The sequence below is a fragment of the Pan troglodytes genome, chromosome 5, assembly GCF_028858775.2.
Source record: "Pan troglodytes isolate AG18354 chromosome 5, NHGRI_mPanTro3-v2.0_pri, whole genome shotgun sequence".
In the NCBI taxonomy this organism is placed as follows: domain Eukaryota; kingdom Metazoa; phylum Chordata; class Mammalia; order Primates; family Hominidae; genus Pan; species Pan troglodytes.
This window is the reverse complement of record NC_072403.2, coordinates 47,521,250-47,547,577: the sequence shown is the minus strand read 5'-3', so window position 1 is coordinate 47,547,577 and position 26,328 is coordinate 47,521,250. Positions and strand designations below refer to the sequence as shown.

At 56.2% G+C, this 26,328-nt stretch overlaps 1 protein-coding gene across 4 annotated transcripts; it reads right to left on the bottom strand.

The window, feature by feature from the left end:
* Positions 1-7,839: 7,839 nt before the first annotated feature.
* MDFI (MyoD family inhibitor) lies at positions 7,840-25,025 on the bottom strand. 4 transcript variants are annotated; one of them, XM_009451231.5, is made up of 5 exons: positions 24,836-25,021; positions 23,284-23,370; positions 15,760-15,942; positions 12,230-12,454; positions 7,840-8,760 (listed from the first exon to the last, which is right to left on the bottom strand). In XM_009451231.5, the coding sequence occupies exons 2-5, from the start codon at positions 23,357-23,359 to the stop codon at positions 8,504-8,506; spliced, it is 741 nt and encodes a 246-aa protein (XP_009449506.1). In that variant the 5' UTR covers positions 23,360-23,370; positions 24,836-25,021; the 3' UTR covers positions 7,840-8,503. The 4 variants fall into 4 exon arrangements, with proteins under 4 accessions (XP_009449506.1, XP_518464.2, XP_009449509.1 ...); XM_518464.9 differs by lacking the exon at positions 24,836-25,021 and adding an exon at positions 23,457-23,673; XM_009451234.5 differs by having other exon boundaries at positions 7,902-8,760; positions 15,760-15,937; positions 24,836-25,025.
* Positions 25,026-26,328: the final 1,303 nt, after the last annotated feature.

Sequence of the window (26,328 nt, the reverse complement as noted above, 5' to 3'; positions counted from 1 at the left end):
CATCCTGATTCCTGAAGCTCTTTCTTTAATTTTACAAATACCAGAGTGTTCCTTCCAGCCATGAGCGCCAATAAATTCCTTTTGTGCTTAAGTTGGTTTGCACAGGATTTCTGTCACTAACATGGTAGACACAGGGCTCTCTGAATTCCTTACCAGGAAAGTGAGACTTTAGGACAACCCCTCCATTCGTCTCACAGAGAAACTAATGCCAAGAGAAGGGAGTGCATCAGTCAGTATGTTTCTAGCTACAAATAGTAGAAAACCCAATTAAAGTGGCTTAAGAATGATTCTATCACAGGAAGTTCACAGGTAGTGTGGCTCCAGGGTTGGCTAATTCAGGGGTGAAGGTGTCATAAGGAGTAGATAGTTTTCTTCTTTCCACTCTGGAGTTCTTGGGAGCTTATCTTGACATCCTAGACTGGCTCCCTTCAATAGGTCCAAGGTGGCTTGTTCTGTCTGGGTTATGGACAACAACCACTTAGGGCAGAAATGGGAATGTCCCTGTCTGATGTCCTAGAAGCCTCTGGAGAGTTTTACTCTTATGTTTCATTGGCCAAGATGGTGTCACATGCTCATTCCTAAACCAGGCACTGACGGGGGGATGAGACCACCATGGTTGGCATAGAGCAATCATGGTTCATCCCCTGGAGTTGGGGTCTGCTCTCTTTGAATCTCATGGCTGCTTGGAGAAGAGTAAACTAAATCAGGGGTCTGTTAAAAAAAAAAAAAAAAGGAAGAAGGCGAGGCACAGTGGCTCATACCTGTAATCCCAGCATTACGGGAAGCTGAGGTGGGAGGATCTCTTGGGACCAGGAGTTCAAGACCAGCCTGGACAACATAATGAGACTCCATCTCTACAAAATATAAAAAAGTAGCTGGGTGTGATGGTGCATGCCTTAGTCTCAGCTACTTGGGAGGCTGACGTGGGAGGATCACTTGAGCCTGGGAGGTCGAGGCTGCAGCATCACTGCACTCCAGCCTGAGGAACAGAGAGAGATTTTGTCTCAAAAAAAAATAAAATAAAATAAAAAAAGAAGAGGCCAATGGCTGTTGGGTAGGGTAGTTGAGACAGCTAGCTGTCCCCTCATATCTAGTCACCCTTTCTTCCACAGTAATAGAAATTTCAGCTGGGCATTTGGCCACCCAGAATAAAGATGACATTTTCTAGCCTCCTTTTATGGTTTGGCTATGTCCCCACCCAAAATCTCATCTTGAATTGTAATCCCCATAATCCCCATAATCGCCATGTGTCAAGGGTGGGACCAGGTGGAGTCAATTGGATCATGGGGGCAGTTTCTCCCACGCTGTTCTCGTGATAGTGAGTGAGTCTCCCAAGATCTGATGATGAACATGTAAGCATCTGGCATTTCCCCTGCTTGCACTCACTCTGTCCTGCCGCCTGTGAAGAAGGTGCCTGCTTCTCCTTTGCCTTCTGCCATGATTGTAAGTTTCCTGAGGCCCCCCCAGCAGTGCGGAACTGTGAGTCAATTACCCTTCAAAAATCTTTTCTTTATAAATTACCCAGTCTCGGGTATTTCTTCATAGCAGTGTGAGAATGGACTAATACACCTCCTTTGCAGCTGAACGTGGCCATGTGACTAAGTTCTGGCTAATGGGAAGCTCGCAGAACTTTCACACAGTGGCTTCCAGGAATCTTCTTGAAGAGGGCTCTGACACGAACCTTCTAAACAGGACAGGGGCTGAAACTCACCTTCTCTATGTGGTTTGTTCCCACGTTCACCTCACACTGAAGCTCATCCCCTGTGGCTGGCCCGGGTAGTAGAGTCCAAGGGAGAGGAGGTGGGGAGGGGCTCTGTGGCAGACCCTGGGGCTGAGTCCCCAAAGGTAGCCCCCTTTCTCCCTGCCCAGCAGTGAGTTGGGTTTGTCTGGCCATCAATCATCACTCCCCTTGGTGGGTGAGGGCAGGTTCTGCCAATGCCTGCCTGGTCACTGGTCCTTCTCAGGGAGGGGCACCCTGGCCCCCTTCTGCCTCTGGGGGCTTTTCTTCCACAGCCCAGCAGGCTAGGAGCGCTGGAGAACACTCCCTGCTGGGAACGGTCCCCAACCGGCAACCATGGGTTTGCTGTGTAAATATCGCAGTTCCCTCAGAAGCACGTGTCCAGTTGCCCACAGTGGTAACCAGCTTGATAACACTCTTCACTCCCCTACTGGTGTTTCCTGGAACCCCCTCCTAAGCAAATTATTTGCACTTCAATTCTTGTCTAGAGTCAGCTTCTGGAGGAGTCCAACCTAAGATGGAATATGATCCAGTGGGGCAAAGATGTAAGTAGAAGCCTGTTGGGGCTTCTGGAAATCGTTCCCTCCCTGCTCTGGTAAAAGGTGAGGAAGGAGAAGGCCCCCTCTTCCATCTGCCTTTTTTTTTTTTTTTTTTGAGACAGAGTCTCGCTTGTTGCCCAGGCTGGAGTACAGTGGTGTGATCTCGGCTCACTGCAACCTCCGCCGGGTTCAAGGGAGTCTTGTACCTCAGCATCCCAAGTAGCTGGGATTACAGGCATGCACCACCATGCCCAGCTAATTTTTTGTATTTTTAGTAGAGATGGGGTTTCACCATGTTGCCTAGGCTGGTCTCGAACTCCTGAGCTCAGGCAATCCACCTGCCTCGGCCTCCCAAAGTGCTAGGATTACAGGCATGAGCCACCGCACCCAGCCCACCTGCCCTTTTTGTTCTCGAGGGATGCCATGTGTAAAGACACAATGCTTGGGGCTGCAGTAGCCATTTTGTGACTAGGAGGGGAGCCATGGACCACATTCTGGGCATGACGGAGCAGAAGGTTGGAAGCCAGGATCCTTGATGGTGTCTTGGAGTTTCCTGATCAGCTCAGGGCTCACCCACTTCTGCATTTCTAGTTAAGGAGACAATAAATGTCCTTATAGTTGAGGCCATATTTATTTGGGTTCTTTGCTGCTTGCTGCCGAACACATCAATATTGATACAAGCCTTGTCCCAGAGGTGTTACCACCTTTGAAATCAGGTCCTCCCACTACTACCTTGAACCCTTGGGGTAGAGCGGGAGGCAGAGGGGGGCACAGGCTTGAACTCCACAGGTGGCTGAGGGGCAGGGGTCCTGGACGGGAGAGGAACATGGGGGCAGCTAGTGTCTGGGGTCCCAAGAATAGGGGATGGGGAGGGCAAGAAGGTAAGTCCTCCATTAATCCGGGCCAAGAGGACCATTGTTATTGTTATTATCATGAAGCATCTCGAGGCTCACACTCGTCCTGGCCTGGCTGGGCCCCCCTAATGGTCCCATAAATCCCAGCCATAAAGAGTAATGGGGGGAGACAAATGAGATAATTAGGAATAAATCTCAGCGCGGTCTCTATTCATCAGCATCCCTAGAACTGGCCAATCTTCCGAGCCATTAGCCAGGTCCTAATTAATGCTGAGCTGCCCAGCTCTGCGGAGGCTCCATGCCTGGGAGGGACCCGGGCTAAGGGGCACCACTGCCCCCACAGCCCACAGCGGGCGACCTTGGGAGGGGCCGGGGGCTGTGTGCCTGCAGCCTGCTGCTTCACCTTTCCGTCTCCAAGGGCCTTACTTTGTCCGCACCCTCCTGTCTGCCTCCTTGTCTCTGTCTGCTTTTCTTCATCTTACTCCATCTCCCCGACTACCTTCAATCCTGTGTTTCTCTCTTATCAGATGGCCGCAGTCTATGTTGTTAACTATGGAAGATCTGAGTTAGAAGGAATTGTGGGGCCACCTGTAAAAACTCTCCACCATCTGTCCTTTCTGCCGCCCTGTCAATAATGCTCTTTCTGTTATGTCTGCTTCTCGGTCTTACCCCAACCTGCTGGAGGCTGAACATAAGCCGCATTCTCCTCCTCAAGCTCCAGGTACTTGAAGGCCATTCTTGCCTTCTCTTCTCCAGTCAAATGTGCTGAGCTGCACTCGACAACTTAGGTTTCCAGCTGGGTCTCCTCTACTCAGGGACTTCTCTGTACCACCCACGGTAGTCTGACCCCACGGTAACTTCTGTTGTTTTAATCTGTTAGCTTTCCCCTCGTTTTTCTTATAACACCCCTACCTCTTTGGGAGGTTTCCCTTCCTTGATTCTATCAGGGTCTGGAGGGGTGGCCAAGTAGCCCACTCTCCCAGGCCACAGAGGCAGCACACGACGAGGCCTGGCCAGCCGCAGCCCTCCGTCCCCTGGCACCGTGATTGGCTCAGGGATGAACCTGCTGATGTGCGGGGCCAATCAGAGTGCCTCCCTGGCCTTTGCTATGTGGCCCCAAGGCAGTAGAACTGAGATGGTGCCAGGTGGACCGTGTGTCTACCCCTTCCCACTCCACATGTATCTGTCTGCAGTAGGAGGAAATGTGCCCCGCACCCAGAAAGAAGCAGACCCAGAGATGGCAGGGATTGTGAATGGGACGGTGGCTACGGCCTGGGGAAAAGCGGTGAAACCAGGTGAGAGGCAAGGAAGGGCTGGGAGATGGCTTTTCTCCAGAGGAGGCTGAGGTGATGAAAGGGCTGTGACTGCGGGTGCCATCCCATACCGTGTGTCCTCACCAGCCTAGGAAAGTCAGAGCACAGAGGAGCATCTGCACAGAGATGACAAGGGACCGGCTCTGTGAGCTCTGTCCCCATGACCCGCTACTCCCCCACTGTGGCCTGAGCCTCCTGTCCCTGCTTCTCCCTCACCTCTCTTTGCCCAGGGCCAGCCCCAAGGACGACTAAGCTGTTTTCCAGCTCGGTCAACAAGTGGAGTCCCGCTGCCCCCTGCTCAGCCCTGGGATTGTGTGCAGCAGTTGGCCTGAAAACCCCAGAGACCAGCCCCAGCCCCCACAACTGGACCATCACCCTGGGGAGCAGGTGAAGCTGTTGAGGGTGATGGCACGGGGCAGGGGTGGACCTGCTCAGCCCAGTGTCAGAACTGCTTAGCGGTGTTCTGTCCTGGCAGCTCTGGAGCCATGGAGGCCACGGGGCCTGAAGCTCAGTTTGCCCCGCTCTGAGTATGAGAACAGGCTATGCCAGTTAAAGTTCCAAATACAGGGAGAAGCTGATGGAGACTATGGAGGCAGAGGGGTCCGGCTGATTGCCCTCCCCTCACAAACCAGCCCCTGGCTCAGCTACTTGCTCTGCCGTGGGGCCACCCCTCTTAGGTTTGGCGCACAAGATCACTGAGTGGTCATGGACAGTACTAGCCACAGATGGCTAAACTTGGCCTCACCACCTTCTCTCCCACAAGCAGGGGGTGCTTGCCTTGGTTTAGACAACCCAGGGGGCGGGGTGGCCTCTTAAGATGTCTCCCAGGCAAAAGTGGCCTGATCTGCTGCTCCAAAGATGAAAGAAGACTGGAGAGAGGCAGGTGTTCCCTGGACACTGTGGCCACCATTACGGCTGCAGTCTACCCACTCTTCCGTCGTACACACAGGGAACTAAGGCCTGGGGAGGAAAGGGCCTCTTCCCCGGGGCCCACAGCACAGCCAGGCCTAAAATTGTCTCCTGGCTCAGCCCAGTCATTGGAAAGCAGAGCCTGGGAGCCTGTGGTAGACCATGAGGAGAGGGAAGGGCCCAGAGCCAGGGCTTTTGCCATTTGCTGCCCGGCAGGGATGAGGGCCACCTGGGCAAAGACAGGGAGGTGAGGAAGGCAGGGCAGGTGTGGGACGAAGCTTGAATGGATAGGCATGAGTCTCCACAGCCCAGCCTCAGGCTGGCCAGGGGTGGCGGCGGCTGCAGGCTGTGAAATGTGTGAGTGTGTGTCTGTGTGTGGGTAGATGTGGTGTGAGTGTGTGTGTGGTGCGGGTGATGGAATGCATGAGCCTGCGGAATGTATGTGAGTACGTGACTGTATGGAAAGTCTGTGTGAGTGTATGTGTGTGTACATACAGGTGTGAAGAGTGTGTGTGTGTGTGTGAGTGTGTGTGTGTGTGTGTCTGTGCTGGGGGGCTGGCTAAATCCTTCCCCTGTCCCGCCCCAACCCAGCTTAGCCTCTAGGGTTTCAGCCACTGTCCTAAAGAAAACAGCCTGGAGCCTGCAGCAGGAAATCGCTGTTTGGATTGCAGAGGCGCCTCTTCCTGCCACAGCCCTGCGGAGCAGGGAGGGCCAGGAGCAGGCCTTCCTGCCCACCTGGACCAGATATCGAGCTGGTCAGGAGCCCCTTCACCCCCTGATCTGGCCTCCCTAACGCCCTTCAGACCCCAGCCTTGAGGACTGAATGGGAAACCCTCCCACCGTTGTCTCTCGAGGGCAGTGGGAGAAGTGGATGCCCCCGAGGCTGAGTGAGCCGAGGCTGGAACACCCTCACAGAGGAAAGCCGGGCAGTCCTGTCAATGGTAGGTCCAGCAATCCCACATTCACGAACATTCTGCCGATACAGCTCATTCATGCAAAAGGGTGTGCCTCGCTCAGCCTGGTTTGTACCAAAGCGCTTGAGAGCGGATTAAGCAGAGCTGGGGGTCCCTGGACTGTGGCGCATCCATCCAGGGCAACTCAGACAGCTCTCCGTGTGCTGGGAAGGAAGCTCCCCAAGACATGGCCAGGTGGGAAAAACAGGGTACAGTACAGTGTGTACAGGATCCTCACATCTTCGTAAAAAAAGAAAACACATACATGTAAATGCTTGTGTGTGCACAGATCAGACTTTCAAACCTTCCGTACCTTGGGTAGGCAATAACTAAGAAAATATATAAAAATACGCACAAATAGATACATGAGTGCTGGGGGTGCCTCGGGGACCCTCTACCGGCTTGATTGTATGACCCCAGGCAGGTCCCTTCCTCTCTGTGTCCTGCATTTCTTGTGTGCTCTCAGAGGTCAGAAAACCTTGAAGATGGTGGTGAGGCGTGTGTGCATGGGGATGGAGTGGGGAGGGGGTAGGGGGCTAGTTTGCATTGCCTGTTAGAACCTCCTCCTCCTGCTGCAATGAAACCCACTCCCAAGGCCATAGGCTGCTCCCTCCTGTGACATTCCTTAAGAGAGTTTGGATTTCATCTGGCCCTTTTCCCCAGTCCCCACTCCTTCCTTCCAGAATCCCTCGGAACCACTCCAAGCCTTCATTCCTGGAAGCAGTGCCCACTAATACCCCTGCAGCCCCCGTCTCAAGGCCTTCATCAGCTGAGTGTTCTCCAAGTTGCCCTAACTGTCTCAGAGCCTCTCATGCCCCTTGGACCTCTCCTGGCCTCCTCCAGGTCCAGGATATGTGTGGGGGGTGCTGGTCCAGCTGCCCCCAGTGTGGCCCTGCGGTCCTCACAGCCGCCATTGCTTCTCAGGCCATTCCCTCTGCACTCCAAGGCCGCCCCACAGATGGCCGTAGGGGCCCATGCAGTCCTGACAAGGCTTCCTTCTTTCTCAGACGCCTGGCAATAGGGGGATGCCTGAGGCTGGGTGTGTGACCCCCACTGGGCCTCCAGTGAAGCCCAGGGGCAAGTCTGGGCTGCCCCAGGCCTGGAGTAGCCCCCTCCCAGGCACCCCTCTGGCACTGTCATGGGCATCACCTATGCCTTGGAGCGACTTCATGGGGAAGAGCTGGAGAAGCTGAAGTCAGCAGGAGATTAATTAATCAAAAACCGAACACATCTGCTGTTAATTAATTCCATGCCAAGGTTAACTCTTCCCTCTGGGCTTCCCCTCCCCTTGGTGGGAAGAGGGAAATAATGGTGGGAGACAGCACCCCCTTAACCTTCTTCCCTTAGTGGGAAACATGAAGAAGGGAGGGGAACGTGAAGGGCAGGGCAGTTTCTGGGGTAAGAAAGCAGAAGAGGCAGGGCCCCCAGAAGGCAGGGCAGCCTCGTCCATGTGGGTGCTTTTTAGGGGTGGTAGGGGGCGTTTGCTTTTGAGAGTCAGGGTCCATGGCAATTAGTCATGAGTCCTGAGGAAATCTGAGATGGACAAATATCTTTATTTACAGCAACAGATAGAACAGACCCTCCCTCCCTCCCTTCCCTTCCTTTCCCCTTCCAGTCTTTTCCATACTGTTCCCCCTCCCGCCCCACCCCAGGCTCTCTCCTAGCCCTGCCCTCTGGGGTCACTGCGTGGGTTAGGCCCCCACAAAAGCCTAGGAAAGGAGACTGGAGAGGGCTGGCTGAGGGTGGGTGGGGCGTCTCTTTTCACATTTTTCTGTCCTCTAAGCCTGGGGTGGAGGAGAGAGGCAGGCACCAGGAGCAGGGAGAGGTAGAGAGCTACGGCCCCACCGGCCCACCCTCCCCAAGTAACTTTCACAGTGTTCCGCAGCCCTGGCTGCCCCCTGCGGCCCCCACCCCAGCCCTGCCCCTAGGTTGTCCTGTCAGGTCCTCAGCAATGTATGAATCTGGTAACCCAGTAAAGAGTTCAGGCTTCTCTGCCATGGGCCCACCACCCACGGCTGAGGAGGTGGCCCCTCTGAGTGCCCCCCACTATTTTCAAGGCTGGGGTTCTGAGAGGACATGGGTGGGTAGGAGAGGGGGCTTCTCAAGCCTTGTGTGACAGTCCTGGGCCTGGCCCCACTCAGAGGGACCCTGCTGGAATCTGCAGGGGCGCCAGGCTGGCTTAGCCCCCGACAGAGGCTCAGGAGGAGAAGCAGAGCCCACAGCACTCCATGCAGATCTCCAGGCAGTCCGCGGACTCGCAGCAGGCATCCAGGATGCCGCAGTCCAGGTCGCAGGGCAGGTCGCAGTCGGCACACTCGCCAGAGCCACAGCAGCAGCAGCAGAGGCACGAGTCCTCCGAGCTGCAGGAGCCGCAGGTGGCGCAGTCCAGGACGATGTTGCACAGCGTCAGGAACTCGCAGAACAGGCAGGACAGGATGCAGTGGACACAGCAGTCTGCAGGGTGGCGGTGGAGAGGGGGAGGGGTGAGAGGGGAGGGATGAGCGTGTGTGAAATAGCCGGGGGTGTGGGGGCCCGTGGCAGCGGCAGCAGCAGGGACGCTGAGTGTTCACTGTGTGCCTGAAGCTCACGAATCCGTCCCCACAGCTCCATTTTCTAGGTGATGACCCCGAGGCACAGACAGTTAAGCACATCGGAGCGGGCAGTCTGGATCATCCTTGCTCTTAGCCACCCTCTGTTTATTTGTTTAACCAACATATGGAGTGATACATGTTCTTGGCACTGTTCTGAGTGCTGTGCATGAATTACATTCATTTAGGCCTCCAATGACTCTATGAGGCAGGGGCCTTTACTAGCCCCACTCTACAGATGAAGAGACTGAGGTTAAGAGAAGTCGGCCGGGCCCAGTGGCTCATGCCTGTAATCCCAGCTCTTTGGGAGGCCGAGGTGGGCGGATCACCTGAGGTTAGGAGTTCGAGACCAGCCTGGCCAACATGGCGAAATCCCATCTCTATTAAAAATACAAAAAATTAGCTGGGCGTGGTGGCATGCACCTATAATCCCAGCTACTCGGGAGGCTGAGGCAGGAGAATCGCTTGAACCCAGGAGGTAGAGGCTGTAGTAGTGAGCCGAGATCACACCATTGCACTCCAGCCTGGGCAACAAGAGCTGGACTCTCTCTCAAAAAAAAAAAAAAAAAAAAAAGAGAGGGAGAGTAGTTAAGTCTGCACCCAGAATCCTACCACCTGGCTCATCTCTCACCTGGACACCTTCGACAGCCTGCTTACGGGTCTCCCTTTGACCACTGCCACCTGGCATCTCCACTCCACACCACAGCCAGAGGGATCCTTTAGAAATACCTGTTGGATCCTGGCCCTCCTCTGCTCAGACCCCTCCCATGGTTCACATGTCGCTTGAGATAAAAGCTGAAATCTTTGAAGTGGCCTCTGAGGCCCCCTGTAGTGTGGTCCCTGTGCCCTCTTAGTTCTCTTCTCCCACTCTTCTCCTCCAGATCACTCTGCTCTGGCCACGCCAGCCTCCTGGCTGCTCCTTGGCCATGCAGGCGCTGATTCCTCTGCCTGGAACAATCTTGCCACAGGCACGTGCTTGGCTGAGTCCCTCATCTCCTTCTTTGCCCAAATGCCTCTCTCACCGAGGCCTTCCACCACCCACTTCAATACCGCAACCGGCTGGCTCTGCCTCACACTCCCTGCCTGGCCCTACCTGACTGCCTTCTTCTTCCCTCAGAGGACATCGCCTCCCACTGTACTACACGGTTTCCTCATATTCATTGTCATCTCCTTCTACCGGATATGTAAGCTCCAGCAGGGCAGGCATCTTTGCCCATTTTGTTCAATGAAAGATTACAAGTCCCTAGAACAGCGCCAGACACATAGAGGTGCTCAGTGAATGGAATAGAAATGCATGAAGCTGCGCTGGGCACCAGCTGGGAGGTGGTGGAGCTAGGACTTGAATCCAGGCTGCTGGCTCTAGAACCCACGTCCTGCAGCCCTCCGTGTGCTGGGGCCAGGCCATGGGGCAGAGCGTGCAGCTCTCCTGGCCAGGGGGCCCCCTGGGAGGTTCACTGTGCTGTGGAGGGTCTAACCCTGTTCTCCTGCATTCCTGTGTGGAGGGAACTAGGGTCTTGTGATCTCTCTCCAAACTGGATAGGGTAGTTATCTTCTAATGTAAATCTAATGAGGTCACCACCTTGTTTAAAACCCTTCAGTGGCTCCCTACTGCTCTCCAGATAGTCTAGGCTCACTGCCTGGTTGGTAAGGACCTCCCAGGACCCCTGCCTGCCAGGAGTCTCACCTTTGGCAGTTCACCCTCCAGCCACACTGGTCACTTCTCAGCTCTGTGCTCATGCTCTCCTGGCTGGAGCCTCCTTCTGGTCTTTTAAGGCATGTTCAGACATCGCCTCCAAGCCTTCCCAGGATTCCCTCCCCAGATTTCTGGGCTGGTGTGAGTGGTCCCCCTGTGTTTGTGTAATCCTCTGCGTGAGTTTATCATTGCACTTATCACATTGTATGGCGATTACCTATCTACGTCTCTCATGAGAGCTTTATGAGGTCATGAACCAGGTATCCAGCACATAGCAGGTGCCTAGGACATTTCATTTTATTTTTCTTTGAGACAAAGTTTTGCTCTTGTTGCCCAGGCTGGAGTGCAATCTCGGGCACGATCTTGGCTCACTGCAACCTCCGCCTCCGGAGTAGCTGGGATTACAGGCGCCCACCGCCACGCCTGGCTAATTTTTTGTATTTTTAGTAGAGACAGGGTTTCACCATTTAGGCAAGGCTGGTCTTGAACTCCTGACCTCAGGTGATTCACCTGCCTCGGTGGATCCCAAAGTGCTGGGATTACAGATGTGAGCCAACGCGCCTGGCCAGGACATTTTAAATGAATAAATGGCTCCTTCATAAATAAGACTGTTGGGACTGGGCTCGGTGGCTCACGCCGGTAATCCCAGAACTTTGGGAGGCCGAGGCGGGTGGATCACCTGAGGTCAGGAGTTCGAGACCAAGCTGGCCAATATGGCGAAATCCTGTCTCTACTAAAAATACAAAAATTAGCTGGGCGTGGTGGGACGCGCCTGTAGTTCCAGCTACTCAGGAGGCTGAGACAGAAGAATCGCTTGAACCCGGGAGAAGGAGGTTGCAGTGAGCCAAGATTGCGCCACTGCGCTCCAGCCTGGGCGACAGAGCGAGACTCCATCTCAAAAAAAAAAAAAAAGGAAAAAGACTGTTGGGCAGAATCTGCTTTGCAGAGTGGGAAGGTTTCTGAGCATGTTATGTGCAAGTGTGTTTTGCAGATGCCCAGGCCAGGGTCCCTTCACATGGACAGGAATCACTGGAACATTCTGAGGTAAAGGTCAGGCCATCACTGAGCTCAGGCAGCTGTTGGCCATGTTCAATTGATGGCTGATGAGGAGGGGACTGGCTGCCCCTGTGGCCCTGCAGAGGATCTTTGTGTTGTAGGCGCATCGGCTGGCTGGGTGTCTGGATCCTCTGACCTCCTACTGCACCTTGCAGCCCTGCCCTGGCACCATTTTATTCTGCTACATTTTCTTTTTTCCTCCCTTAACAGAAAATTTCTGTTTCCAGAAACAGAGTGGCTTAAGATGGATCAACCCAGGTGGCTCCGTTCCTTGTCACAGCAACTCTGGGAAAGCAGGGATGGGGAGGGGTTTGGGGGGTGGTGGGGAGGTGGCCTTGAGAAGGCAGGTACACCTTTACCCAACAGGTGTACTTTGCAAGGTTCTAAGATTTGGTCATGCGTCAGGTTCCCTGCAGGGCTTGTTAAGCTCCACCAGAGATTCCAATCCAGTAGGCGTGGAAGGAGGCTGAGATCCTGCATTTCTAAGCAACAGCCTGGTGAAGGTGCTCCAGTGGGCCCATGCGTCATGCTTCGAGGAACCCAGCTTTGGAGGCCTCTCCCAGGGAGAGATGGGATGGGTGCTTACCTTCCTGTGCCTGGAGGGGGATCTGGGAGGTGGTGGATTTGCTGCTGCTCTTACTCTTCTTGCTGCCCTGGCTGGCGAGAGATGGGTGTGTCTGCAACTTCCGGTGGGCCTTGGGGCCACCCAGGGCACCATTCCCCGCCCGTCTGGTGCCGCCCAGCTCTGAGGGGTGGCCAGAGCCATTCGGCAGAAGTGGGGTGCAGCCCAAGGGGTTCCCCTGAGGCTGGCCTGGGGAGATGAAGAGAAAGTGTGATGGGAAAAGGGTGGGGGTCATTCAGCCCCCAGAGCTATGCTCGAATCCTGCCTGCTGCATTCTTACATACACCCCAAAGCACCCAGCCAGACCTGTATCCTGCAGGTGGGGAAACTGAGGCCCAGAGAGAAGAAATGACTAGTCCAGAGCCATGCCATGAAATTGAGTTGGGCCTAGCTCCTGACTCTCAGTTCAGTGCTCAGTCCAGAAATGACAGATGTATAAGGGCAGGGGCTCGGAGCCCTGGACCTCTCCTTTGTTCCTCACACAAAGTCCATTCTCCTGCTCTTGTCATCCTGGGGTTTTGGCAGAGTGGTGGCAGTGGCAGTGCTGGGGAAGAGCGGTGGTTTGGCTCGGGTTGGGAGCGCAGCAGTGAAGCAGTTAATCTTCACCTTGGCCTCTGCCAAGCCCCCAGCTGTTATTGCCCTTGGCGCACTGGGTGATTTATTGGAAACATCTGTTTGGAGATGAACGCCTGGCTCTGGAATCCAGGGGCTCCTCACTGCAGCCCCTCTACCTCCTGCTCCTTCCTCCTGGTGCCTCCACTCAAGCCTCTGCCCTCCGCACCCCCAACCCCATCCTGCCTCTATGGGCAGCTGGCAGAGGGGTCTGGGAGAGGAGGGAGGGAAGAAGGCAAGAAGAAGGGCAGTGGGGAGACCCCTGAAGCCAGGACCCCTGGGTCCCCATTGCAGGCTGAGGGACCAGACTTCAGCTTTATCAATGGGGTACAGGCAAGGTGACCCTGGAGACCCCCCAAACCCCGAATTCCTTCCTGCTCCTCTCTCAGGGATGTTCAGTTCTGGGTGAGAACCAGCTGGCTCAGTTCTGCTCTCAAGAGATGAGGGGAGGTGTGTATGGTGAGGGGAGTGAGGAGGGACTGAAGAGGGGTCACTGAGAGCTCTGGGGCCCCTCAGCTGTGCAGGGGTCCTGACTCCTGGGCAGGACCCTGTGGCCCCAAGGACCCTCTGTAAATGTGGGGCACTTCAGTCCCTCAGGAGCTGGGATCTGGATCCCCATCTCCCTCCAGGCCTGGTCTGTGTATGTGAAATGTGTAGGAGATGTCTTGGGGGCCCTGGAGCCCAAGGAGAGGGGAGGGTGGCCTCGGTGCCTCCCTTGGCTGAAGAGGCCGGGTCTTCCAGTGATGGCAGCAGTCACAACATTGCACACTGCCTGCTTCCTGCACGCCAGCCCTTCTAAGTACTTGCTGCTCACGGATCCCCTCAGTATTGCTAGTCTTCTTTTACTAATGAGGAAACTGAGTCCCGGAGAGGTAGAGGTACAGTAAGTTGCCCAAGGTCACACAGCTAGCAAGTGTCAGAGAGGTACAGTAAGTTGCCCAAGGTCACACAGCTAGCAAGTGTTAGAGATTAGGAGCTGGGGCTCAGAGGGCAGAGGCCAGCATGGGGGCAGAGGCTGGGAGACAAGCGACTGAGGAATAAGCTGCTACTACCATGACAATCACTACCTTCATAACTGGTGTTATGTACCAGGCACAGTGCTAGAAGCTTTAGGTGGAGCAGCTTCTTTTTTTTTTTTTTTTTTTTTTTTGAGACGGAGTCTAGCTCCATGCCCAGGGCAGAGTGCAGTGGCGCAATCTCGGCTCCCTGCAACATCCGCCTCCTGGGTTCACACCATTCTCCTGCCTCAGCCTCCCGAGTAGCTAGGGACTACATGCGCCCGCCACCACGCCCGGCTAATTTTTTGTATTTTTTAGTAGGGATGGGGTTTCACCGTGTTAGCCAGGATGGTCTCGATCTCCTGACCTCGTGATCCGCCCGCCTCAGCCTCCCAGAGTGCTGGGATTACAGGCGTGAGTAGGTGGAGCAGCTTCTTTAGGCACCGCAATAGATCTACTACTGGCCCCATTTCACAGATGAGAAAACAGAGGCCCAGAGAGGGGAAAACTTGCCAAAGGTCCTCTAGCTGGGAAGTGGAGTGGGGAGGGCATGAAGATTGGGAGAAAGGAACTGAGGACAAGGTGGGGGATCGGGGGAGGGTGGGAAGCAGGGTTCTGGAGAGGCTCCATGCTGGGAGCCTCCAGCAAGAGGTGTGGCTGGTGCCTGCATCTGGGTAAACAGGGTTAAGGCTATGGGAAGTGGCCAGGCCTGAATCATCAGGCCCCCACCTCTTGGCCCCACACAGGGTGACTGGGCCAAGTCCTTGGCCAGCTTTAGTGCCCCTTGCCCTTCTGCCTAAACATGGGCACAGTGACCAGAGGGCGGGAGTGTGCGGTGAGCTGAAGGATCTGGGCGATGTGGACAGACACAGAGCTTGTCTGTGGCCATGGCCGTGGGGGCTGAGTCACAGAGCAAACACTCAGGGCTCACAGACACAGGAGTGTCTGTCCCATTCCCACCAGACCCCCTCCTCCACTGCCAAGGTGCTGACCTCTTTCTCTCAATTCTGCTAGTGGGTGTGCTGGAGGAGACCGAGGGCCGTGCACTAGTGGGATTAGTAAGCCTGACTTCCAGGGAGTCCAGCTTAGCCCCAGATGCCCTGGCTGGAGGAGGCTCCCAGCTCAGTCATGCCAGCTGGGCATGCAGGCAGGCACTGCAAAGAGTGTTGGGCCGGGAGACCTGAGTTTCCCAGCTTGGGACCCGGGTGGGCCATTCTCTGTGCCTGTTTCCTCATCTCTAAAATGGGCTTCGAGTAGCCATCCTGCTGCCTCATTGCAGACTGATTAGGAGTGCAAGTGAGCCCACTCAGGGAAAGAAAGTTGGAAGTAAAAATGTGTCTAAAGATGTGGGCAAATCTTCGTTAGTTATAAAATGATCCCAGCTGTTGCTTCTCCTGTTCTTGAGGGTGAAGGTGGAAAATTCTCTCCCTCCCCCCAGGACCTCCTTGGAGAACTCGAGCCAGGCCTGGGAATGGAGCTGAATTTTGTTCTTTTCGCCCTAGAGCAACTGGGGGCTTCTTCCTTTTACCCCTGATTCCCGGAAGGATGGAGATGCATCAGGCCCTGGCTCCCTGCCCGACCCCAGCCCCGTAGCTCTCTTCCTGAGGCAGGGGGTGCCTCTCTCCAGGTAGCCGCATGCTCTCTGTCCTGAGCCATTTTGCCTGGAGCCTGCCCACACTCCCTGCTTCCTAGTCACTTTGCAGTGGAGGTCTTCCCCTTGACAGAAAGCACAGTGACAGTGCCCTTCCCCTTTCTGCTGCCTGTGCTGCCACACTCAAGGTTCTGGCCAAGCGGGTGCACCCATTTTTGCCAACCCATTTGGGTTGAGTTCCCTAGTGCAACCCTACATGCTGCCATCCAACCTCCTGGCCCCCTAGGACTCACATGTCACAGCTTCTGTGGGGACGTCGAGGTCAGTGCTGTCCAGGGCCTGGGGGATGCCAGGGCCATTGCCTTGGGGCATGGGGGTTGCCGCCTCCTCCAGGGAGCCCTCCTCTGGTGCTGCCTCCGCAGGGTGAGTGGATCCTGTTACTACCTCCAGCCCAGGAAGGAGGGATAGGGTCTGGGCTAGGAAAAAAGCAGATGACTGAGGTCCATTTTCCTGGGGCCTTCCTGTTTGCCCAGCCGTGGGCCCCGCCCCACAGCCCAGCATGCCCACTGAACCCTCATTCTTTGTCTGTCTGCATCAGTTATGCAGCCCTTACTCTAGCTGACAACAGCACCGGGCTCCAAAATAGAAAGCTCCCAAACCACAATCTGGGAGTGAGCAAGGGTGTGCATGCATTTGAGTGTGTGCACGTGTGCATGTGGTGTCGGGAGGGGCAGAGATGGCAGAATATAAAGAGAAGTAGGGAGAGGAGGCAGAAACACAACACAGGGGAGAACAGACGGACGGTCAGCAACGGAGAGATAGGGACAGGCATCGAGAGTGACAGGGAGAATCAAAGGGACAGTGAGAGGTAGAGGTAAAGGGAGATAGAGCATCGGACTGCGAGAGATTGGGCACGGAAAAGGGATCCACAGTGACCCAGTGACAGACAGCCTGAGACGGGAGTGAGACGCAGCAATAGCACGGAAGTCAGTAATGGAGAGAAAGATAGAGATGGGGCAGGGGCAGAGGCGACAGAGAAGGTAGCACTGTGTGATACAGAGCACGGAGGGAGACAGGGGAGAAACTGGGTCAGAGAGGATGATGGTAGAGGAGTCAGAGGAACCTGGGGGTGAGAAGCAGGGAGGGGCTACAGTCAGGAGGAGGACAAGGAGCCGTCCGGAGCACTGGGGAAGAGGTGAACCGCAGCCACATGTAATTACAGTGGCACTGTGCAGGGGCGGCAGGAGGCAGAAATGGAGCCACCTTCAAACCCACAGCTCCCCAGCCTGCAGGACTAGGGCCCCTAGGCTCAGGGGGAAGAAGGGACGGGGGATGGGAGGTGAGGGAGGGAGGAAGAAAGGGGTCCCAGCTTCCACACACTCAGCCAGGGGTCAGGGGCGGGCCCAGGCTGTGGCAATGAAAGGGTGTAGGGTGCAGCCTGGGCCTCTCATCAGACTTCAGCCTATGCAGTTAGTTGGAAGGACAGGGGTCTAAAGAGGGTGGCCTTCTACCTGCCCCCTCCCCAAATATCATGTTGGGAGAAGGAGCAAGGAGACACAGAAACAAGAGACTCAGAGATGCAAAGGCCAAAAAAGCGCAGGGAGAGGCACGGTGACACAGAGGGGGACACAAGGAGAGGCAGGATGACACAGAGGGGGACACGGGGAGAGGCAGGGTGACACAGAGGGGAACACGGGAAGAGGCAGAGTGACACAGAGGGGGACATGGGCAGACAGGGAGATGATGAGAAACAGCAGGGAAGCCCAAAGAGTACACACCCCACAGAGAGACCAGAAAGAGGTCCATGCAGAGACAGAGACACAGAGAGACACAGGGTAGTCTTGGGAATTGAAATGGAATCAATCACAGAGAATAGTGAGGGGTTGACACAGAGAGGGAGAGAGTGGGGGTGGGGGAGAGAGGCAAAGAGAGGGAGATGAGAGATCAAAGAAGAGAGGAGGGAGGTAATTAGAGGGATCAGTGGAGGCTTGGGCATGCAGGCCTGGGGGATGGGAGTTGGAAGCATGCTGAGGAGAAGATCCTGTGGCCCAGCTGCCTCCCTGGGCCCAGAGCACAGCCCTCTGTGGCCATGACTCTCAGTGACCTTCATGACCCTTGTTCCAAGGGGTCTGGTCCCCCACAGCCAGGGGAATGGACACCCCAGAGGCCCCATGTGGGAAGCACAGAGGGCGGCAGGCCCAGCAGGCATGCTGTCACCTGCCCAGGGAAAAACCACAGGGCTTGCCTGGAGACAGGAGCTGGGGCAATGGGGAGGGAGGGCTGGCGCTCCTAGGATTTGTGCAGGGCAGGAGAGTTATTTGCTGGGAACCCTTCCCGGGGCCCATGGCTCCACGGAGGCAGGGGTGGGTTCCTTCCAGCTCCATCTGCTCTTTGGGCCTGTTGAGAGCTCCCCTCATAGCTGGGTTAATCATTGGGAAATCAAATAGCTTTTGGACGATCAGAGGATTTTGACAAGGGGGAGCAGGCAAGTGGAGACGCTGGTGCTAGATGGTGCCTCTCCTAGCCCTGAGCCTGGTCTACACCAGCTCGGATATGGCTCTTGAAGGCTAAGACCAAGTTGCCAGGAAAAGGGAGGCTCAGGGTCCTAATTTCCAGGAAACCAGGGGCCTGCCTAGCTCCGGACCCTGGCCCCCAGAGGCATCTTGCTATGGCCCTGGGCCCTGAACTGGGGGACCTGACTCTCCCACAGGGTGTAATGAGACAGAAAGATCTGAGTGAGGAGCAGAAGATCCAAGCCCTACATTCACCAGTTACCAGCCTGGCAAATTATCAGAGTTGGGTTACTTTGCATGGAAAGGGCAGTCCTAATCTCATGCCACAGGGTTTCAAGGAGGAAAGAAAATGCTCATCAGGGGGTTGTTCGCGAGCCTTTCACCCACAGCCCTACTACTCTTCCCTCCTTCCCTTCCTCTCTTCTTTCCTTCCTCCCTCCTTTCTCTCTCTCTCTTTTTTTTTAATGAGTAGTTTGGCTTCTGACCTTTCCCCTTCCTTCCTTCCCTCCTTCCCTCCCTCCCTCCCTCCCTCCCTCCTTCCTTCCTTCCCTCCTTCCCTCCTTCCTTCCTTTCTTCCTTCCCTCCTTCCTTCCTTCCTTCCTGTGCTGTGTGGTTTAACATTTATTAAGCACCTACGAGGCACCCAGCAATATGACAAGTATTGGGTATACCCGAGTGAGAAAGACCAGCTCACGGCCTCGGAGTTCTCGGTTAGGGGAGAGGTGGGCCGGTGGCTCTTACATACCCAGAGGTGCAAGAGTTACACTGGGGCATCTGGAAGAATGGTGGAAGCACAGAAGACGGGCACCTAGCCCAGATGGGTGAGTGTGTCAAGCAGGCTTCCTGGGGCAGGCAATACTCACACTGAGTCTTGACCAATCAGCAGCACACAGGGGGAGTTTTGAGAAGAGCAGCAGGAATCAAGACCCCCGAGTGAGCCGCTACAGAGCGAGCAAGGAAGCCACATGCTGCGGGGTGGTGTTGAGGCTGGGAAGCCTAGAATGATAGCGGGGCATGACAGGCCTTGTGGTCACTTCCCAGGCTTCCTGCTGAGGTCACCAGGGCTCACAGAGGTGACACTGTGAGTCCTATGGTAGAGAGAGCCAGGACTTCTGCTCCCTGCCCTGCTCCCCCTCCTCCCCGCAGTGTTAGAGAGGGAAGAAGGCAAGGAAGAGGGTTTAAGGAGCCTGGAGTTCACATCTCCACCTGCCTTACCCAAAGCGTCTCCGCTCTCTGGGCAGCCTCTCCTGACAGTCACCTACAGGGCTGGTGACCTTGGATCTGGTGGGAACAGGAAATTACAGAGTGCAGACCAAGGCCCGAGGAGGCCCATCCCGCAGGAAGCCTACCAGGCATCAGACCGTGGAGGAAAAATGAGGAAGGAAAGAAAACCAAGTCCAATAATCCTGACCTGGAGACACACAGAGGGACAGAGAACCTCCGGAGCCAGGAGGGGCCACAGAGGGGACCCAGCAAACCAGCACGGAGGGCAGAAGAGGGAGCTGTGCCAGATATCCAGAGACAGGGAAGCAGAAGGAAAAGGAAGAAGCAGCTGCAGGAAGACCTGGTCTGCAGAGGAGACACTGCCCGGGTGGCCCAGACCCCTAGGTGTGGACTGAGAAGCAGCTCCTGCTTGGAACAGATGGGGCAGAGGCGCCAAGAGCCCACTTTTCCATTCTGTAACCAAGAGACACCGCTGTCCAGCCACAGAGGGGAGAACATCTCAGGGGAGAAACTTCTGGAGGGTGGAAGTGTGGGGTGGGCAGGAGGCAAGGGGGTGGCCAGCAAAGGTGAAGGAGGCCCCCCGTGTGGATGTGCAATTCAGGTACTGCAGAAGGTGCCTGCCAAGGGGATGAGCGGATGTGGCTGAAGTCCTTGCCCTCCTAGTAGGTGCCATCTGCTCACCCAACTGTGCACCTGCTCCATCTGACCAAGCGGGTTCCTTTTTCTAATCTGCACCGGGTGCCACACATGCTGGCTCCGAGCAGAAGCCCCCAGCCCTGTGCTCCTCTCTCAAGGGTGGCTATCTACAAAGGGGAGATACGGAAAGGCAACAGCCCCTTTGCTTCAATACACTCTCATTCCTAACACGGGGTAAGATTCTGGTAAATGCCTGGAGCTCTGGAAAGACGCCCCAGATGGGAGTGGGAGAGCCATGTTTAAATCCATGAGCCCAAGAGGAAAGGCCGAGACTCACACCCTCAGCAAGGACTCTGTGGGTTCTCTCTGCTTGCCATCCACCAAGTTGAGGGGTGGTCCTGGACCAACAGGGAGTAGGAGGGAACCTCTTTCAGGTGGGATGGTTTCAAGCCTGCACAGTGCCCATGGGAGTTTCAGCCAAAAGATCCCTGGCTGGTGTGGAGAGAGGCCTGTGTTCCAGAGCTCCACGGCCTACTGCCTTAAGTTTAGCCCTTGTCATTGTCTTTGTGGACCGTGGATCTGGGCTTCCCACTTGGAACTCTGACCGTCTCTGGAAAGGGAAGGCCAGAACCTCATATGGTCAGAGAGTGGTGGCTGGAACCCCACACTTCAATCTTTCCTTGGCTTGGCATTCAAGGCCTCAGTCTGGACCTTCAATCTATCAATGTACCAGGATCCTGTGTTCCAGGCAGACCGGCCTCCCCATGGTCTGGGCCACTGCCGGATCTTCTGACCAGTCCACCCATGCTTATATTATTCCTGTTGACCAGAAGGTCCTACCCCTCCCACTCTCCAAACCCAACTCATCCTGGACCAAGCTCAAACTTCACCTCTTCCTCTAGACAGCTTTCTCTGACCCAGTTGCTAAGAATTTAGCTCCAGTGTCCCCTCTTGTTAATTACAATTTGCTAGTGAAATCCTGGCTTCTCAACCAGACTACAGCCCTCCCAACTCACTCCCTTGGAGTGGTGTCCATATTCATCTCTGCATCCCCAGGGGGGCACTCGGCAAATGCCTACTGGGGAGTACTTTCTGGAGTTTGGAATGCCCCTGTCAGGGGAAGGAGAAAGAGAAAGAAATGAAGACTAGGGGTGGCATCTGGACCTGAACCCCAAGAAAGTCAGAGAGGGTGGACTCCTTTGATGCACACATGGTTGATGCGAATCCAATGGTCACACTCCCAGGCCACCAAGCTGAAAACTAAAGAGGGCCTGAGCTGGCCAGTTAGTCTGGGACAAGTTGGTTTTATTTTAGGTCTGAAGGCTCCAAATCCCCAGGAAATTCAATTTAGAGCCATGAACAGGAATGTGACGCCCCAATGCTGGGCAAAAATGTGCCTGTGGGCTAGGGAGCCAGGCTCCTGGGGCTCTCAGGGGTGGGTGGGGAGGAGGCCACTAGGAGAGCCAAAGGTGTGGGGGCTTGGCCACCTGCCCCTACCAGATCTGCCCTGAGTCCGCTTGTGCCCTGTCTGCATCTGGGGTGGCTGAGGGAGGGGACCGACTTGCTCCCTGGCTGTCCTGCCAGCAGAGCCCCTGGGGCAGCGCTGTGGCCTTGCTGTTCTGTCAGCACTCAGGGAGTAAAGCGTGGGGGATTCTGGTCTCAAATTCAGGCATCTGTGGGGTTTTGGCTGGGTCTCCTGCGGTTTGGGCTTCCTGGGCAGCAGGCTCATTCTCCCAAGGCGGTGGCAGAGCGAAGCCTTGAGTTATGAAAGCTGCATTGTCTGGCCCAGCCCAGGCTGGGGAGGGGGTCTGCTGGGGTGCTGGGGGGCCTCAAGTTACAGCCCAGAGCTTAACCCTCCCAGTTGCCCACGCTGGCCCCGGTTCTGTGCAGTTAGCCCTCTCCTCTTGCTGCTGGAGCTGAGAGTGGCTTCAACAAGGAAGGGGATCTTGGAATGAGGTAGTGGAGGGAGAGCAGAGAAAATGGATAAGGGGAGGGAGAAAGCTGGAGAGAGTAAGAGGACGGGAGAGCAGGAGGCTGAGGAAGGGAGGAGGCAGGAGGGAGGCCCAGCAGGACAGGGAAGGTTCCCAGACACAGAGAAGGACCCTTCCAAGTGCCCTGCCCCCAGCTGTCCCTCTGGGCTGAAGGAGTCCAGTTCTTGGAGGCGCTCATCCTGCAGAAGGCCCCGTTGCAGGGGCCCCACAGAGACAGCAGGCAATTTGAGGCTTGGCCAAGATGGGCTGTAGACACACTGGCCTCATGTATGTGCTGGCTGTTGGCCAGACATCTTCCACTTGTCCTCACTCTGGTTTAGAGGACCAGAGTCCTAGACAGACAACTAGGCGTCCATACCAAGTAGGTGGGGAGTGGAGAGGGGCCTCTTAGAACAGGCAGGCAGGCCGGCCTCGAGGGCGCATGTGGAGGCTGAGGCCAGAGAAGGGAAGGAGCTTGTCCAAGGCAAGGCAGGGAGCTCGTGTCAGAGGTTCAGGAGCAGACCTTCGTTATTCAGAGTCAAAGAGGGGAAAGGGGGAATGGCGCTGGTGGGGAGGAAGGCAACGACTTAGACAGTGGAGATTCCAATGATGAAATCCGGGTCCACACTCCTGCACGCGGTTCCCCTGGCCCTGAACACATCCCAGAGGTTCCTGACTTCTCCTTGACCCGGACTTCCATTTGGGAGCTTCGGCTTAGGCACCTGGCCAGTGAGGGGAAGGGACTGAGAACCAGGGCCGGCGAGGCCCCTACTCCAAACCCCTTCACGGAGTCACAAACCGTCCTTGGCGTGAGAGGCTCCCCCAGGAATCGCGGGTAGGTTACAGACGGCGCCAGGCGCGGGACGGGGCATTTCACTTGGGCTGAAGACACTGGGTTGGGGTGCGTGTGTGTGCACAGGGCAGGGGCGGCGGGGGCTGGCCGGCACGAGAGGGAAGGAAGGCGAGGGAGAAGGGATAGCAAGAAAGAGGGGAGGGGCTGGGTCCTGCAGCCGCTCGCGGCAGACAAAAGTTTTCGGGAAGCGCTGGGCTCTGGTTGGGCTGGGGGAAGGGCAGTAGAGAAAGATTCAGACAACGCCCCCTCCCCCACACCAGGCCCCCACAAATATTTACACACTGGGCAGAAACAGTTGAGACACAAATCCCAGACGGACAGACAGACACCGCGGAGTGTATGTGTGTGTTTGTGTGTGTGTGTGTGTGTCTGGTGTCGGGAGTTGCGGGGAGTTGGAGCCAACTTGGCGCAGCCGCAGCCTCTGTTCAGGGCCCTGCCTCCCTCGCCCAGCCCCCTACTCTCCTTGGACCAAGTCCTCAAACCCAGACTTTTCGTCCCTACCCCCACCAAGCTCCCCGGAACGGTCTCCCCGCGTCTGGGGACGGAGAGGAGAACTAATAACCGGCCCCTTCAGCCGCCCACCCGCCCCTGTCCAGCTTCGCTCGCCACTCCCGGTCCTACCTGGGCCCGGGGCTGCGCTGGGGGCTCCATAGGGCGCGTCGCAGCCAGAAGGGCGCTGGCCGCTCACCTGGTACATCGGCCCCGGACCTGCGGAAAACAGGGCTCAGCGGGCGGCGCCGGAGGCGGGCAGGGGGCGATTCCCCCGCAGATGCGCGCCTCCCACGTCCACTCACTCGTGCGAGCCGCGCTACGCTCTCTTCCAGCCGGATCCCCGCGCGGGCCCCGCCATGCGCGCCTGCTCCGGGCGCCCCTGCCCAGGTCCCGCTGGCTCCCGGGTGCTCGCCTGGCGCCCCCTCCCCTCTCACTCGCTGCTTTCTCCCATTTCGGCGCCAGCTCACGCCGTTCGCCCCTTCCTTCTTCCTTTTCTCCCTCCAGCCCCCCTCGCTCCTCCCCTACTCGCCTCTCCCCTCCCCTCTTCCCTGGCCCACCCTCTCCCCGCCCCCTCCTCGCCTTCCCAGTCGCCCCTCTGCGGGTCCCCTCCCCCGCGCCGGGCTTGGCCCAGCCAGGAGCCGGACACGTCTGTCCGCGGGGCGCCCGAGGCCCGAGCCCCCACAGGAAGCCGGCTGGGCGCGCTTCCTCCGCGCTCTCGGAGCGGGGCCTCAGTCTCCCCAACTCCCTGCTCTCTGAGGCCCGGAGATCCGCGGGCTGCACGTTTTCCTTTGCCTGTCCAAACTCTGCAAAAGTTTCTGGAAAATCAGGAGAAAGAGAGAAACCTCAACCACTTCGTGGAACTGTCTGAATAATTGCGGCCTCCAAATCTCTTTGCCCCAAAGATGGGCGCGATCAAGTTTCTCAGTCACGTTTTACCCACCCCCTCGGTCTCCTCCCGGGGTCCTAAGCCAGGGACAGGGATCTGGGCTCCCAGGCCACCCGTCCACAGCGCCAGAGTTGTCTGTCCGGGAAATCCGGTTAGTGACCAACCAGCCTGCCCTGTGCCGCAGCAGCCCAGAGCATCCTCGACCCTCCTCCCCCTACCAGCTGTGCGTGGGAATGTGTGTCAGAAAACCGACTTTGGGGGCAAAGAGAGGTCCTCTGAATTCAGCCCTTCTTTGGGATCCAGACTGAATCCGAGGGCTTCTAAGATGAGGGTTCGGGGAGAAAGGGGAGGGAGGGAGCCTCTCCCGGTGGGGCCAGCCGGGCGGCGCGTCTGGATGGTGAGCCGTGGTGGTAGGAAGGAGCCGCTGCCAGGCAGTCCGAGAGGGTTCAGGGACCCTCAGCGCGACCCCGGAACCTGGTCCCCGAGAATGGGGAAGATTTTGGAGCCTGCGGCTCTCCAGGTGGGGCTGGGCGGGCCCGTGGGATGATGCTCAGGTGGGGCAGCCCCCTGGGGTGACAGCGTCTCGGCCATACTTGTCTAGGGCCGCCTAGGAGCCGCGTCTGGGCTCCCCGCCACGAGGGCCAGTGAGCACACTGGAAGGCAGCAGCGGCACCAGGCCACCTTTTCTAGTCCCGCGTCCAGCCGGGTCTGGAAGTGGAGAGCTGGGACGCAGGAGGCCGCGCGTCCCAGCTCCCCACTTCTTGGACTCTCCTAGCCCCCATAGTCGCTACTTACAGCTATCGCAGGTCCTGGGGCGCCGTCGGGGCCAGGACCGGGATGGCCCCCACGGCGCCGGCAGCGCTCTCGGCACCCGCGGCCACGTCCCAGCGATGGGCTGGGGTGGTTGCGGCCCGGAGGAAGGTGGGGCGGGACAAGAAGAGAGTGTTCCGCCCCCCAGGCCGGGCTGCTAGCTGCGAGGGTCTGTCCTAGTGCCCCAGGAGCCGGCCGGGATCCGGCTGCTGTCCGGGAGCTCTGGAGAGCTGAGCCAACTCCCCCTTCCTGGCACGGGCTGAGTCACCCGGACGGGACGCGCCCGCGCCTGGGCCTGGAGGCTGCTGCATTCTTACCTGCTTACCTGGGCGCGCACGCTGGGCCTCACCCACCTCCAAAGGCAATCCTCACCGTCTCTCTCCGTTTCCTCCCGCGTATAGGGCCCCCTCCTGAACCCCAGACCTCAGTGCTGCACCCCTCCCCCTGCTTTCTCAGTCTCAATCCAGGGCCCCTAAACTCTGCATCAGCTCAGTCCCGGAGCCTTACTATTCCAAGTCGCCTGCTTGATCTCAAAAGTCCTCTGAATCTGGCCCAGTATTAATGTCTGTTTTGTTGGAAATGTAAATTATGCTTTAAATTTAATCCCACATGCTGGTTATACAGGTGTGCTCATTTTGTAAGGATGCAGCAAGCTGAACATTTATGATGCAGGCACTTGTTTGTATGACTATTATACTCGAATAAAAATTTTTAAAAATCAACACATTAAAATCAACATTCCAGTTCAGAGCCTGATAGGGTATGATGGCCAGGCTGGAGGCCTGGCATGGGAGCTCAGATTCCAGACCCACCATCTACTATATTTCTTTGGGGAAATCCCTTTGCCTCTCAGCCTCAGGAGGGATGAGCACTGGGGCCCAGGACCAGGACTGGGGTGAGGTAAGTGAGACACTCACCTGGTGTGCAAGATTTTGGGGATGCCAAGATAAGGAATTTTTTTTGGGGAGGCAGGATTTTGCTCTGTCCGCCAGGCTGGAGTGTGGTGGTGAGATCTCAGCTCATTACAATCTCTACTTCCCAGGTTAAAGCAGCTGGGACTACAGGTGCTTGCCACCACACCTGGCTAATTTTTTTTATTTTTAGTAGAGATGGGGTTTTACCATATTGGCCAGGCTGGTCTGGAACTCCTGACCTCAAGTGATCTGCCTGCCTTGGCCTCTCAAAGTGCTGAGATTACAGGCATGAGCCACCGTGCCCAGACTGATAAGGAATATTTTAAGGCAATATTTTAATATACCAAATGGGCAAACTACAGTTCTTTGGGCCAGCTGCCTTGTTTTGTAAATAAAGTTTTATTGGAAACAGGACCAGGATTAAGGTAATTAATCATGCAAGTTCAGGGTCAGATCCTGTCTTTATCTAAAATGTTGGCATTTTGTTTATCATAGACTTTTTGGCATTAATTTGGATTTTTATATATATTGCAGGAAAATATTGTTTTATCTTAATTACTGAGT